Below are 17,969 nucleotides of genomic sequence, written 5' to 3' on the forward strand. Positions count from 1 at the left end.
CAGCAAATGCAATCATTTGATAGGAATACACAAGGAAACACATATCTGTGAAATAAACAACATTTGGAACATCCATCTTGATACGTTTCCGCTAGCACAGTAGCTAACCAACACCTATTGGCCAAAGCGGTCTCACATGACCATGGACACAAAGGTCTGTGTTTACTGCTGCCGCTACAACAACATAGCAATGCTTTTTTTTTTTATCCACTTTTTCTCCCATTTTCTATATTTTCTCCCATCCCAATTTCGTATCATCCAATTCAACCCTCCCCTGTCACGAACGCTGTTTCTTGCCTCCCACAAGCCGGCTGCAATGTGGACTAAGTCATACATAGCACAAGTCCCCTCCGGTACTTGAGATAACAGCAGTCGCATCTTTTCACCTGCGCAGCTCGATCTCTCAGTGGCGAGGAGTAACGCGTGGGAGGCTCACGCTGCCCCCGACACTTCCTGATTCTACTGCGCAGGCGCACCAACCGACCTGTAGGAGTCGCTGTCCACAACGCCCGATCCCCACCCATCAGTTTCCCACCCCCTAATACGGCCAATGTGTATTAGTATGGACGGCCAGCTAAACTGAAAGCAATGTGGAGCGCTGGGCTCGAACAGGCAAGCCCAGCGTCTCCGTCATTCGTGGCGAGCGCCTTGCCCACTACGCCACGTAGCCGCCCTAACAACATAGCAATGCTAATGGTTTTTCCCTATAATGTTTCATATATAACTACAGTACATACAGCTCTAGGACAGGACAATAACATAACAACATAGCTAAACTGGAAGCCTCATGGTATGCAGTTAGTGAGACAGGACTATGTGGTATATTAAATAAAGTTTTCACCATAGCATTGTAGATACAGTTAACAGTAGCTTGGTAGCTACAGTGCATTGCCAAGATATGTCATAGTATGCTAATCGTTAACTATCTAACGTTACCACTCGGTTTGGATGCTGTATTATATCAAACACGTACTAACTATTCCCACGCGAGTTTAGCTCCAAACCCGCCCTCATCTCTTTCATTGGCTTACATGTTGTGATGCCTGACCTCACAGCGCCAACTGCGGATGGGTTTTTGTTCTTTTACTTTTACTTTGTGCTTACTGGTTGTCAAGTCCTGGCTGACTGCGGAACGTTAGCGATATGCCTTGGCAGCTACAGTACAAAAAATAGGACATCAGTCATTTTAAATATTAAAACATTCCCACATTTCTGATAAACAACAATATTTCAGTAGGCTAACTATAGGGACTTTCATTCCTCAATTTTACAAGGATCATAAATGTTTCATACACTAGTGCCCCTAACGTAAATCTGTCAAAGTCATGATTGATTGATTGATTGATTGATTGATTGATTGATTGATTGATTGATTGATTGAAAATTGTATTAACAGATTGCAGAATACAATACAGTACAGCTCAATACACACAATTGTTAAAGGAAAACTCCAACATTTTGGGAAATTAGCTTATTTGCCATCTACCCTGGAGTTAGACAAGAATATACATAACTTTTTTCTTCTCTGTGAATGCAGTGGGAGTAGGAAGACGCACACCGTTAGCCTAGCTTAGCGTCAGTCACATGAAGTAGGTTCCTCCATTAGCCTAGTTCCCAACGTCTGCATGCACAGAGAAGAAAAAGGTATGTATCTTCTAGGGCTGTCCCCGACTAAGGATTTGGATGGTCGACTATGATTGGCCAAAATTTGCCGTTAGTCGACTATTGGTCGACTAAAAAAAAGAAAAAAATATATATATAATATTTTTAATTACATTTTTTTTTAATATATATATATATTTTTGTATCATTCCATTTGGGCTGTGGGGGTGCTTAATGTCTGAAGGAGTCGACTGAAGGCTTCTTGTCCTCTGCAAAAGCATGCAATTGGTCCATTGATGGATACATCTTGATATTTGTCTAGTCTAGTGTGTTCATTAGATGGGTGAAATCCTCTTTCAGTGCCTCTGTGCCTGTTTTCGTAGGCAGTTAGCTTCTGGTATGCGTGCCATTAGCGTTAGCCACGCTTCTAGGCCTCTTTTCTTTTGGAAAGAATGATACATTTTTTATATAATTTTTTATTATAATTATAATTATAATTTTTTTATATATTTGACTAAGAGGTTGGCTGGTCGACTACGGCTCCTTTCGACCGATTAGTCGATTAGTCGACTAATCGGGGTCAGCCCTAGTATCTTCTTGTCTAACTCCAGGGTAGATGGCAAATAAGCTAATTTCCCAAAATGTTGGAGTTTTCCTTTAAGGGGATGCAGACCAGAGAAATACTTTTGTCTTGTTTACATCAGGGTCCCCCATTTTCAATTCATCATAACATATATGACATACATGACATACAGATAGACAGTACTGCTACATCTATACATTTATGACATACCAGATTTACAAATACAGTACTGTTTGTGATACAAAAAGCGTCTAAAAAAGAGAGTATATACATTTGACGTAGAAACTGTACATTGGAGGAGGTTGGGTAGGCGAGGTGGGGGGGGGGATTGGGTAGGTGGGGTGGGGGGGGGAAACTGTACATTGAAGGTGGTTGGGTGGGGGGGGGGTTGGGTAGGCGGGGTGGGGGAAACTGTACATTGGAATATCGACGAAACCTTACTTGGTCCCAAGAAGAGGGTCTCGTGTATTATTGGGTTATGACATTTACTGTACATTGGAGGGGGTTGTGTTAGGACATTTACAGTGGCCAGTTTCGAATTGCAGTCTCCCGTAGGTGCTCTTTGAGAGTGGTTTTGAAAGTGGGTAGCGATTCACATTCCTTTACAGCTTTGGGTGGGGCGTTCCACATTGATATGGCATAATTGCGAAACGTGTTTAGTCCCTTGTTTGAGCCGAATCTGGGTTTAACATGATTTGTGGAGCTCCTTCTGGTGTTGTGGTTGTGGTATTCACTGACCTTTGGGAAGTATTTTGACATGTACATGGGTACCTTAGTCGTGTAGTGTATTTTGTAGACCAGGCCCATTGCAAGTTGCTGTATGTGTGTGTGTCCCCTACCCAACCCCCCCCCCCCCCCCCCCCCACCTCCAATGTACAGCCCTCACCCACCCACCCAACCCCACCCCACCCACCCAACCTCCTCCAATGTACAGTTTCTACGCCAAATGTATATACACTCTTTTTCTGGACACTTTTGTATCACAAACAGTACTGTATTTGCAAATCTGATATGTCATAAATGTATAGATGTAGCAGTACTGTCTATCTGTATGTCATATATGTTATGATGAATTGAAAATGGGGGACCCTGATGTAAACAAGATGAAAGTCTTTCTCTGGTCTGCATCCCCTTAACAATTGTATGTATTGAGCTGTACTGTACTGTACCCATTCTGCAATCTGTTAATAAACTTTTCAATCAATCAATCAATTCAATCAATCAAGTACTCTGTTGTCTACTCTAAGCCATCCTAGGTAGTCAAAGTGGGCAGGGGTGAGGTGGGTTCTAGGAGTAAGGTCAAGTAGTAGTCTGACCAGTTTGTTTTGTGATGTTTGTAATCTTGTTTTTAGGTGCCATGAGGTGCAAGCATAGTCATAGACACCCTTGAATGAGTGCTCTTGTATTCTTGTTTACCAGAGAGGAGATCCGGTACAAGAATCTAGTTTGTTGGTTGACTTTTTTTATTACATTGGATGCCATTTTGTCACAGGAAATATTTTCCTCTAGGATGGAACCTAAGTATGTAATTTCATCTTTCCTTGTGACAATATTGTCACCCACTGTAACTGGGGGATTAGGCTACTACAGTAGCTATGGTAGCTATGGTAATATGGTTTGCAGTTAACTGAGAGGTAGATTATAATAGGCTATGGTACATTAAATAAAAATTACTCTAACATTGTCCAGCTAACATAGTTAACATTAGCTTGTTAACTCATCATGCCTGTGGTGCTTTTTTCTTATTGCTAGGTTTTTAGTGAGTTTTTCCTTACCTTCGCTGGGGTATGTCTGGGAGTGTTGTTTTGGATTTCATGATGGGTTTTTTGTTCTTGATTTATTGTGATGTTTCTTTTTTACTTGTTTAAAGAAGACTTGTCCAGCCCATGGGGACATTAACTTGTGATTGTGGGCTTTACAAATACATTTGATTTGAATAAAATATTTCTCAAGAGAATACCCTACATTTAAAATACATTTGATGAGCCTTTGCTATCTACAGAATATAATCAACCTTTAGAGAATATCTCCCAAAAAAAAAAATTCTAGTCCTACTGTAAATGTCAACCTCCCGTTGACTGCAAGTCATTTTACAATTACTGCACTGCGCCCTCTGCTGGCAAAATTTTAGTTGGTCCTCTTCCTTTCATAGACCCTCTTTGACGCTACATTCCGTATAACTAGCTGTAATATGGAATGCGACGCTAGCTACATTACATCTAGCTGTAATATGTAACATTATATGTTAGAACTAACCAATATGTGGCTGGGTGGCGCAGTGGACATTGCGCTCGTCACCAACGCAAGAGACACCGGGTTCGAATCCGGCTGTCGGCGTTGCCTCCGGCTTGGGCTGGCCGTCATACTGGCTCAATTCGCAGAGTCAGCGGGTGGAAGTCGATGGGTGGTAATCTGGACGTTGTGGACAGCGACTCCTACAGGTCGGTTGGGGGACGCCTGCACAGCAGCGACCGGAAATGGCAGGGGTAGTGTGAGCCTCCCACACGTTACACCTCGTCAATGAGAGTCCGCGCTGGCAGGTGAAAAGATGTGACAGGCTGCCTCCTCGTGTACCGGAGGGGACATGTGATGCAAGGCTTCTATCCTCCCTACAACCAACCAGTGGGGGGCATATGCGAGCAACGTTCAAGACAGGGGAGGGGAGAATTGGAAACAGCGAAATTGGGATGGGAGAAAAATAGAAAAAATAAGGAGAAAAAGTGGATAAAAAAAAAGAACTAACCAATATGTAACACTGCGCTAAGTTATATGTTATGTTGCATATTGTGCTACGCTACATTACATATTACAGGCAGGGACCAGCAATGCTCTGTTGTGATTCTGAGGTAAGTCTAACAGCAGTATTTTCTTGTCTATGTTAAGTTACTCAAAATTAACAGAGGTAATTAGCTCAAATTAAGTATTTGTATTTGTTAACCATCAGATCATCTTTTTTAATCAGTTTTTTTAATGCTGCATATAATATAGCGCCTCAAGTCAGCTTCTCTCAATGCACTTGTAACACGATAATAGTCTAGAGGTTTAATGAATAATAAAATCACTTCATAATATGGTGGAGAGGCACAACAAACACTATTATTTGTATACTACATCATGATCTCCCCTCAGAGTTTAAAACCTTGATCTCCAACCATTGTCAATCAAGTTGTACATGTTTTAATTGATTGTTATCCTTACATTTCTTATTGATTTTATATGCTAGTGTGATTTTATATGCCTTTTTATTTAGCTTAACTCTGTATGTATATTATTCGACGTGAGGGAAACCTCAATTGCTTTTCGAGTTTAAATAAAGGGTTGAAATTTAAATATCTTTTGCTTCAGACAGCAAATGGGACCGGACCAAGTGAGGGGGACATCTCTCAGAACCCAGATCTGAGTTTCTACCATATTGTCTATGCCGCAACAGTGGCAGCTATGGTGGTGTTTAGCATCCTCAAAGGCTACTTCTTCACCAAGGCCACCCTCCGTGCCTCCTCCAAACTCCATGATACCATGTTCAATAGGGTAAGATTGCTGAACCTTTTTGATTCGGTATTGCAATTGCTTGCTATCTTTGTTCACTTATTTTAACACTGGACCATGTTAAACTATAACCTACTTCCAGAGACAAAGCATATTATGAGTCAGATTTACAGTCCCTGATGCTTCATTATCTTGCAATTGATATTGAAGCCTTTGGATAGGCCTAGGGCCCTAGGCTAACTGTTACAGAGTGACAGGGGGCTGGCTAGTCAGTGTGTGATGGCTAGTTCTGGAAGCTACTGTATAAGCTAACGATTAGTTTATGTTCAATTTATGTACAAAACATAGCTGGTTAGCTACAGTATATTTCAATCTCGGAACCCACTGGCTATTGTCCTTATGATTTAGCCTCAAGGGGCGCCAACTCTTCCGGTGTAGCTGCTGGCTGCTCACTTCCGATTCCAATATCCAGGCCGAGTCTTCCTCTTCCATGCACCGCTCATGCAACCAACTCGTCATTTCTTCAAATTTCTTGAAAGGCAATTGTGTAATCCAACTTTGAAAGCAATTTGTTTATTTTATTACACAAGTCGAACGTTTCTCCACACAACACTCAAACATCAATTTTTTTTTTAGGTGTTTTAGATCCATTTTGACCAATGAGTTCCTACCTCTTTCGCTCCTCGCATACAGACTGTTTACTTGCACGCAACCAAAGCATGTTCCTGTAGAAATCACCGCTTACATTTTAATTGTCACATCCATTCAAACGTGATGGTTAAAGGGGAGATGAAGCGGGGGCGTGGCTAGGCGAGCAAGGGAGTAGCACGCTGTTTGTTTGAGCTCCCGTCGAGCCTCTACTTATTTTTATTTTATCTTAATTTAATAAGCTTACGGATTTACAAAACGTAGTGAATCTTACTCAGGGTACATTTGTTCAAACCAATGGTCATTGTTTACACGGACAGATGGCATCAAACCTACGCAAATACAAATACGTCTTGACTCCAAGAAGGCCTGAAAAAGCCTCGACTTTCAGTTCCGGGCCACCACCGTCCACACCGTCAAAGATGTCCGGCGTGGATACCACAGCCTTAAAGGCGGAGATTCTCCTCGCGCTGAAATCGGAACTCGCAGATATAATACAATCGGAATTGAAAGGTGCACTTTCCAGAGAGTTCGACCTTATCAGAAATGATTTGAAAGTGATGAATGAGGAAATGCGAAGCTGTGTAGCGGCACTGCACGTGGATATGAACAAAATGGATGCTACAGTTAAAGACGTGGAGGGTGGTCTCTCGAGGTGGTCGGACGAGGTGGTAACGCTACAAACCACAGTCGAAGACTTAAAATCAGAGGTGGCGGGTCTCAGAGGGAAGTGTGAGGACATGGAAGGGAGAATGAGGAGGTGCAACGTGAGGATAATTGGGGTGGCTGAGACGGATGGCTCGAGTTCCACTGCGTCGGTCTCAAAGCTACTGAGAGACGTGCTACAAATGGATAATGAAGTGCTAGTAGACCGCTCGCACAGAACACTGGGGCCGAAGAGGACGGACGGGAAGCCTTGTGCTATCGTGGCTAAACTCCACTACTACCAGGACTGTGTCGAGGTTTTGAGCCGGGCGCGCGCCCAGGCTCCAATACAGATCAACGGAATGACTATTGCAATCTTCCCCGACTATGCCACAAGCATCGCGAAAGCCAGGGCTGCGTTTACGGAGGTAAGGAAGCTACTACGCGGTCGTGAGGACACCCGGTACGGCATTCTTTATCCAGCCCGACTTCGCATCACGCACAAGGGAAAAGATAAAGAGTTCATCGATGCAAGTGAGGCAATGAGCTTTACCAGTGATATTTGGAGTTCTGATGTCAATGCTGAGTTTGACAGCTCAGTGGATTGACGCAGACTTCCAACTCCGTAAAGCGCTCCTGCATTCACAAGAGTTCTCCGGCTCTCATACTGCTGCAGCGCTGGCATGGCAACAGCATTCGAGAATATGTTCCAGACGTGGCATATTCCGAAAGAAAATATTCATGTCATACTCCGAGATAATGCCCGAAACGTGGTCAAATGCATGAAAGACGCAGGATTACAAAGTTTGGGATGTATGGCCCACGCGCTTCAGCTGGCTGTCCAGTGTCCCCGCCAATGTTCCGAGACATATTTATATATTTGTATAATTGTTAGGCTATTTGAATCCACAATTTAGGGCTGGTATTATCCTATATTTTACGCAGTGTTTAGCCTATTAAATAGGCTAATTGTTTTTTTATTCGTTTTAACTTTCAGCCTGTTAACACATTGAGTGCCACGGACACGTTTTGTCGTTAGTTCATGCCGACCTTTGAGTGCCCCCGACGCTATATAGCGTTTGTTTGTCGTTTTATTTTTTTTATTGGCGATTTGAATTCATATTTCATCAATCGAGCCTCGGGTTAGTGCTGCAGAGTCTCTCTGAGCTCAATTGGGAAGATACCGCCCCCTATCATCTCTCCCTGTGTAACTGTACCCCATTACTTTACACTGATGCAGGGGGGGTGGCCAGTTTGCTCATTTTACTTTTCCGTCAAGCCAACTGAAGGATCGATTGTGCTCGCCGGCCCGGAAAACGCGTGGATTATGTATTTACAGGACCCAACACTGTAATCAATAAGCGTGATCGATATTTGGAATGGCGATCAGGAATTGGAATAATCTTTTTGGATAACATCTGATCTCAGGTAAGGAATTTATTTTACCAGTCTTAAGATAATCAGAGCTGTTTTCACAGAGATATCAGCGTTTGCCCTATGCGTATGTGTGTGTGTGTGGCTGTGATCGCTGATGAGGAAATGAGAGAATCGATTTTTCAGCCCGCATCTATAGCGTGCATAAGTACACATATACTATCGATAATCTAGCGTTTATTTGAAAACTATTCATAAATAGGCCAAAAAATTACAACGTGTTTGTGTATGCTAGAATATTCCAGTAAATGCCTTTTATCACGGAATCTATATATTTTCCTGAAAAACGAGGGCTTTTCAAAATGCTATAAAACGAAAATGAACCGATTAAAAAAACAACCCGTTTCGACAATGTTGACTGCAAACAAGTCATTGATAAACGACAGGCAGATTAGACACATAGCCATAATTTAAGAGTGTTATGGTTTGAAACCGACCCCAATAGCACAACACAAGACAGGTATGAGAGTTAGCCAAAAACAGGGCATTATTTATTTAATACAAAAAAGCGGCACTCAGCCTTTAAGGGGGTAAAAACATAAAACGTCCATGAACACAAAAAGGCGGCACTGTGCCTTTAACTGGCGAACAGGCTACGGGACCAGGGGCACTGGAGAGGGGGACAGAGACAGAGGCCCGGAGAGGCGGGCTAGAGACAGGGACAGAGACCCGGTGAGGGGGGCTGGGGACGGGGACAGGAAATCCAACGGCGGAGGCCGGGCACCGGGACAGGGGCCCGGTGAGGAGGCCCGGAACAAAGGGGCGAACAGGCTGGGAAAAAGTAACGGGGATCCTCTTCGTCCCTACAACCGAGTAGGGCTCTGCGGCTCAGCTCTGCCAAGGAATCCTCTTCCTCCCGACCAGACGCTGCCCACGAGCAACGCAGCACACAGGGGGTCCGAGGGGAACGGGATGAGAACACGCCGTCCTCCCGTGGAATAATAGGGAGCGATGGCGAGCCTCACCCCAGGAACCAGGACCACGAAGAGGGAGTTGGGAAGTAGCCGGCTTGACGTCTGGAGTGGGAACACTGGAATCCTCCCGTAGAGTATTAGAGAGCGAAGGCGGTGTCCCACTCCAGGAAAACGGCGACAGGTGGTGACGGGGGGCACGTCGTCTCACGCCGGAGACGCGGCCGTAGAACACAGGGGTCCGAGGGGAACGGGGATCACGAAGAGGGAGCTGGGAAGTAGCCGGCTTGACGTCTGGAGTGGGAACACTGGAATCCTCCCGTAGAGTATTAGAGAGCGAAGGCAGTGTCCCACTCCAGGCAAACGGCGACAGGTGGTGATGGCTGGCACGTCGTCTCACGCCGGAGACGCGGCAGGTGATGGTAGCAACAAGAACGACCCGACCAGGAGTGGAGGGGAGTCTGCAATACAAGTACTCTCCCGAGCTAATCGCAAACTCCCAACAGGTGCGTGAAGGTGAAAAACGGCACGCCCCCTCGTTAGGCTGCGTGCAGGAATCCTCACAGAGAGAGATTATGCGTTCACAACGCTATCATTGAAGTAGGTCCTGGCATTTAACCATGTTTCCCATGTTAATGGCTGGCACTCAAACTGTTAATAAATGTGTCGTTAATTCAGTATTTAACTTCTTGAATTCATATTTATTTAGGCTATGCTAATTAAAAACACAAATGTTATGGACATCTAATTTAATTATCTGCTTATTTATTAATGCTTCAATTCATTCAGAAACGTTGCAGCAAACAATCCATATGTGCATTTGTTTACATAATGATAACGTAGATAAATAACATTATTGAGGGAGGGAAAAAAGGAAACTGATACCTACTTCACCCTGTTAGTCAAATTGAACTATCGCTCTGACTCAGACTGTGACTCAGACTGGGGGAGGGGATGTCTCGCAGATAATACAATAGTATAATTATATAATATATATTTTTTCTGTAGGTAACGTTACATTTGGCTGATAATTTACTGACTGACTTTCACGACACTCTATATTTACGTAGCTATCTAACCAGCACTGTAAACCGGGACCCAGCCCAAACCATCACCGTGACGTCACCATCCAGCTAAATCTAAAATGGTGGCGCCCATGGCAAAAACGGGGAAATTACATTTGAGTTTTCAGACAAATAAGCAGGATTTCACATTTGATTATAGGACCATGTCTTACCCAAGGTACACAACAAACAAACTAGGCTCATATTGTTTAACGCTTCATCTCCCCTTTAATCCGACTACAAACAGAAATCAGAAGGCTTCCTATATCAAATTCATGTCTATTGCCTACATATTCTGTATTCATGCAGATATGTTATAGAGATTATCTATATTTAACCCCCTGTGTAATGTATATTCTTGATTGTAATGGAAGAATCCAATGTTTTGCAGGAAACCAAAATTAGGTTACCAAGCTATGTTTTTAATGTTAGCTTGGCTGCTAACATCTGCATCTAGTGTGCAAAATGGCTGTCACTCGCTCTTTCTCCTTTTCTCCATAGAGTCACGTATCAAATTATGGCCTTTTTCCTTTTTCAATTGAGAGAAAATTGTCCTTGTGTCCTGAAACATGGTATGCACACCTAAAACACGTGTTGGAATACTTTGCCTGGCAATCTACTGAGGTTAAATATCGATTCGAGAGACAGCCGTGGCAATATCGATTTATTTTGTCCCATCCCAAGTATGTATAATCAAGTTGTAAAAAAATTTGATCTATTCATTAAGGGCATCATTCGTGATTGTTCAACAGTCACCCCTATAACATCAGTAATGTAGTTAGGGGGCAGACCCTGTTGAGCCTTAAAGGTTAACTGTAGAATTAATTAAACTAACTAATAACTAGTGAATAGTTGCCCCAACTTGCCCGTTATAGAGCCTTTGTTTGATCTTTAACATGAACATGAACCTCCAGAATGTGTGTTGGGTGCTCTCAAAGTTACCATTTCCAACTTTTGCTTTTAATTCTCAACAGATTTGATGCCAGGACAAACTTTTCTCACTTATTCTATATAAAACAGTAATGAATGTTCACTAATACCATCATAGGGTATTGGGAAAGTGGCATTCTCCTTTATGTATATTGTTGAATGTATTCTATTTCTAACCCTTTAACCCTGTCACTACCACACTACAAAGGGTTAACACTTTCACTGCCACACTACAGAAGGTTAACCCTTTCACTACCACACTACAAAGGGTCACTGCCACACTACAAAGGGTTAGCACGTTCACTACCACACTACAGAGGATTAACCTTTTCACTACCACACTACAAAGGGTTAACCTTTTCACTACCACAGTACAAAGGGTTAACGCTTTCACTACCACACTGCAGGTTATCCTTTTCACTACCACACTACAAGGGGTTAACGCTTTCAATACCACCCTACAAAAGGTTAACCTTTCACTACCACACTACAGACAGTTGTAGTGTGGTAGTGAAAGGGTTAATGTGAAGCCATCTCCATTGTGAATATTTGAAAAGAAAACTGTACAAAGTCGCCAGATTGATTGACATACTACTGTATGTGTACTTCAGATTCTGAACAGCCCCATGAGTTTCTTTGACACCACCCCTACGGGCCGACTGGTGAACCGCTTCTCAAAAGACCAGGATGAAGTGGATACTGTGCTGCCCTTCCACATGGAGAACTTCCTCCAGTTCTGCCTGATCGTCACCTTCGTCATCCTCACCATCTCCTTCGTGTTCCCCCCGCTCTTCATCGCCGTGGTCATCCTGGGGATCGTCTTTGCCGTCATACTCTAGTGAGTTACTAGTTACTTGTACTCTGTTAAAACAATGGCTTCAAATCACCAGGTCATCACCGTATGTAGATCACAGCAGTCCCAGCAGCTCTCTCTCTCTGTGTCTATCTCTCTCTCTCTCTCTCTCTCTCTCTCTCTCTCTCTCTCTCTCTCTCTCTCTCTCTCTCTCTCTCTCTCTCTCTCTCTCTCTCTCTCTCTGTGTCTATCTCTCTCTCTGTCTCTCTCTCCACCTCTCTCTCTCCACCTCTCGATGTGTCCTTGAGCAATACACTTAACCCCTAATTGCCCCCGATGAGCAGGTTTGCACCTTGCATGGTCGCCTCAACCATCGGTGTGTGAATGTGTGAGTGAATGGGTAAAATGCGAGGAACAAATCTTAAAACACTTTGGATAAAACCACTATATAAATGCACCATTTACCATTTTTATTTACATTGTGCCATGATCCCTAGTTTAGGATTAGTAACAACCTGAATCCTGAAACTCCTCCCTCCTCCCCTAAAGTATGTTCCAGAGGAGCATCCGTCAGATGAAGAGGATGGAGAACGTCAGCCGCTCACCATGGATCTCCCTCACTACCTCCACCATCCAGGGCCTCAGCACCATCCATGCCTATAACAAGAGGGAGCAGTACGTCCAACGGTGAGACATGGGGAACCATAATAATAATAATAATAATAATAATAATAACTAGACAATTCCGCGTGGGGGAAATTGTGAAAGTGTGGGTGACGCCTGTGCACCGCCGGCCAACGGGGGAGAGGGTCTCTCGCGAGTCTCTATGACAAACGGTTCAAAGGATACAAAAAGGGGGCGCGGCCTAAGGATCGGGGGAGTGGTCAACATAGACCAATCAAAGAGGATATCCCTACTGAGTGCAATGACACAACCCGCAATACTATTACACTATTACACAATATTACACTATTACACACTATTACACACTATTACACACTATTACACACTATTACACTATTACACACTATTACACTATTACACACTATTACACACTATTACACACTATTACACTATTACACACTATAACACTATTACACTATTACACTATTACACACTATTGCACTATTACACTATTACACTATTACACACTATTACACTATTACACACTATTACACTATTACACTATTACACTATTACACACTATTACACTATTACACTATTACACACTATTACACTATTACACTATTACACACTATTACACTATTACACTATTACACACTATTACACTATTACACACTATTACACTATTACACTATTACACACTATTACACTATTACACTATTACACTATTACACTATTACACACTATTACACTATTACACACTATTACACTATTACACACTATTACACTATTACACTATTACACACTATTACACACTATTACACTATTACACACTATTACACTATTACACTATTACACTATTACACTATTACACACTATTACACTATTACACTATTACACACTATTACACTATTACACACTATTACACTATTACACTATTACACACTTACACTATTACACACTATTACACTATTACACACTATTACACTATTACACACTATTACACTATTACACACTATTACACACTATTACACTATTACACTATTACACTATTACACTATTACACAATATTACACTATTACACACTATTACACTATTACACTATTACACTATTACACACTATTACACTATTACACTATTACACAATATTACACTATTACACTATTACACACTATTACACTATTACACTATTACACACTATTACACTATTACACTATTACACACTATTACACTATTACACACTATTACACTATTACACACTATTACACTATTACACACTATTACACTATTACACTATTACACACTATTACACTATTACACACGATTACACTATTACACACTATTACACTATTACACACTATTACACTATTACACTATTACACACTATTACACACTATTACACTATTACACACTATTACACTATTACACTATTACACTATTACACTATTACACACTATTACACTATTACACTATTACACTATTACACACTATTACACTATTACACACTATTACACTATTACACACTATTACACTATTACACACTATTACACTATTACACACTATTACACACTATTACACTATTACACACTATTACACTATTACACTATTACACTATTACACTATTACACAATATTACACTATTACACACTATTACACTATTACACACTATTACACTATTACACACTATTACACTATTACACTATTACACTATTACACACTATTACACTATTACACGATTACACACTATTACACTATTACACACTATTACACTATTACACACTATTACACTATTACACACTATTACACTATTACACTATTACACACTATTACACTATTACACTATTACACGCGATTACACTATTACACTATTACACTATTACACAATATTACACTATTACACTATTACACACTATTACACTATTACACACTATTACACTATTACACTATTACACACTATTACACTATTACACTATTACACACATATACACACTATTACACTATTACACTATTACACACTATTACACTATTACACTATTACACACTATTACACTATTACACACTATTACACACTATTACACTATTACACTATTACACACTATTACACTATTACACTATTACACACTATTACACTATTACACTATTACACACTATTACACTATTACACTATTACACGCTATTACACTATTACACTATTACACTATTACACAATATTACACTATTACACTATTACACACTATTACACTATTACACACTATTACACTATTACACTATTACACACTATTACACTATTACACACTATTACACTATTACACTATTACACACTATTACACTATTACACTATTACACACTATTACACACTATTACACTATTACACTATTACACTATTACACACTATTACACTATTACACTATTACACACTATTACACTATTACACTATTACACTATTACACACTATTACACTATTACACTATTACACTATTACACTATTACACTATTACACACTATTACACTATTACACTATTACACACTATTACACTATTACACTATTACACACTATTACACTATTACACACTATTACACTATTACACTATTACACACTATTACACTATTACACTATTACACACTATTACACTATTACACTATTACACACTATTACACTATTACACTATTACACTATTACACACTATTACACTATTACACACTATTACACTATTAAACTATTACACTATTACACACTATTACAGTATTACACTATTACACACTATTACACTATTACACAATATTACACTATTACACACTATTACACACTATTACACTATTACACTATTACACAATTACACTATTACACACTATTACACACTATTACACTATTACACTATTACACACTATTACACTATTACACCGAGTACAATGGCACAATCCGCAAGTCTCTACGACAAACGGTTCAAGAGATACACTGAGGGGGTGTGGCATAAGGGGGCGTGGTCTAAGGATCGGGGGAGTGGTCAACATCGACCAATGAAAGGTGGTCAACATCGACCAATGGCACAATCCGCAAGTCTCTACGACAAACGGTTCAAGAGATACACTGAGGGGGTGTGGCCTAAGGGGGCGTGGTCTAAGGATCGGGGGAGTGGTCAACATGGACCAATGAAAAATGAAAGAGGATATCCCTACTGAGTACAATGACACCCGCAAGACAGAGGGCGCTGTCCAGCAATTCAGTACTGCAACACAGTGATGGGCAATGATGGGTTAAAGTGGATGAGGTCATTGGCAGCTCAGCCACGAGCCACACAGCTGAACCAATCATGAGTGAGCCATGAGCCACACAGGTGAAGCAATCACTATGACTTGCATATTTTCTATCCAATGCATTTCTATGGAGGCAGATGCATGACTGCATTGTCACATTGATTAAAAGAAAACTATAAGAGATGAAGCGTTGTGACGCGCACATGAGCACTACAACGAGTAGGCGAAGGGTTGTGCGCGATATTGTGACATTCGTGCGATATTGTGGCACTCCTTCGGCGATCGGAACAGAAGGCTAAAAAATTTTGTGAAAAATGTGATTTCTAGAGTGCGATTGCATGGCGGTCAATGGGGAGGAGAACCTTCAAACAAATGGTCGTCAGTTGAGATAGAAATGTCCAATTCCATTTATTTTTCTTTTGTGAGCGGGCTGACAGCCGTGTCATCGTTTTGATGTGTTTGTTTTATTTCTACGTCTAAAATTGAGATCACACTCGCAATTCACCCAAGGTAGGGGAAAAAAGATTATTTCAGCTGCTACACTCTAAATTGCAATGCATTTACAATGGGACCGAAATTTTACCGTTTAAAGTCGATTCGTAGCCAGACGGTGCGGTGAAACTTTACGAGTTCGAAGAGCATATCGAGTTGGAGCAAGCCGGTCGTTTTGATACCTTTCACGTGTATGGGGCGCGAACGCTCTGGGAGGAGTTTGTTGGCAAAATCGGTGGAATAAATAAATAAATAAATAAATAAAAAGAGTATAGATGGCTGGAAACGCTTTACTCAACGTTATTTAATTCTCTGAAATACAACAACTCAACTCGACTAGAAAATCAAGTTAACGTACTAAAAATAGAGATCAATGACATATACAGACAACAATCGGAAATACAAATACGCAGCACAAGACAACAGCAGTACTCCCATGGTTCCAAACCCAGCCACCTATTAGCCATGCGATTAAGAATTAATGCAACATTTGCAGATATAACTACCATTAGAGCACAACAAGTACTTGTAACAGATCCGGTAAAAATAAACGATACATTCAAAGTATTCTACTCCGATTTATATAAATCAGAAATGACCTTCGATCAAAACAAAATGGACACATTTCTTAATCAAATTATTCTCCCTAAACTTTCAGAGGATGACGCTAAACAGTTAGAAATACCGATCACACTAGAGGAACTCAAGATGGCCATAACCGCAATGAAAAGTGGTAAGGCTCCAGGAAGAGACGGTTTCCCATCAGAAATGTACCTTTCTTGTTGGGACATAATTGGCCCCTTATTACTAAATATGATCTTATACTCAGTCAAGGAGGGGAACTTCCATAAAACCGACAATATTGCACTCATAACAGTCCTCCTTAAAAAAGACAAAGACCCCAACGAGTGCGGTAGTTATAGACCTGTAAGCCTCCTCGGAACAGATATCAAACTGTACTCTAAGGTATTAGCCATCAGATTACAAAAGCATATGACGTCTTTAGTTCACCCGGACCAAACTGGCTTCATAGGAGGCCGCCTGATCACTGAGAACATAAGACGTATACTGCACGTACTTGATGCCGACAAAGAGGATACCATACCTAAGGCGATACTGTCCCTGGATGCTATGAAGGCCTTTGACAGGCTGGAATGGTCGTATCTGTGGGCAGTGCTAGAAAGGATGGGGTTAGGAAAAGGATTCATCGATATGATTAAAGTATTATACAAAGACCCATCGGCCATGATTATAACAGGCACAATCATATCTGAAATATTTCCGGTATCACGCTCTGCCAGACAGGGTTGTCCTCTTAGTCCCGGTCTGTTCAATCTATCATTAGAGCCGTTAGCACAATATATAAGACAATCCCAATCCATAGAACCTATCGTAATCAAGGGCACACAACAAAAAATTTGTTTATATGCGGACGATGTAATATTGTTCATGAAAAACCCCAACACCACATTGCCTCATCTGCTCAAGTTGATTGAGGACTT

The 17,969-nt window shown here is 41.1% G+C and overlaps 1 protein-coding gene across 1 annotated transcript in view; it reads left to right on the top strand.

Annotated features, from left to right (window-relative positions):
* LOC311246826 (ATP-binding cassette sub-family C member 12-like) overlaps positions 1-17,969 on the top strand; it is a gene marked incomplete at both ends in the record, with an annotated part of 156,847 nt that overhangs the window by 84,693 nt on the left and 54,185 nt on the right. The window contains 3 exons of the mRNA XM_084337072.1: positions 5,531-5,713; positions 11,915-12,141; positions 12,646-12,783. Coding sequence (XP_084193198.1) covers positions 5,531-5,713; positions 11,915-12,141; positions 12,646-12,783 — 548 coding nt within the window. The remainder of the gene's footprint in view (positions 1-5,530; positions 5,714-11,914; positions 12,142-12,645; positions 12,784-17,969) is intronic.

Source organism: Notolepis coatsorum (genome assembly GCF_963971535.1).
Source record: "Notolepis coatsorum genome assembly, chromosome: 20".
NCBI lineage: Eukaryota > Metazoa > Chordata > Actinopteri > Aulopiformes > Paralepididae > Notolepis > Notolepis coatsorum.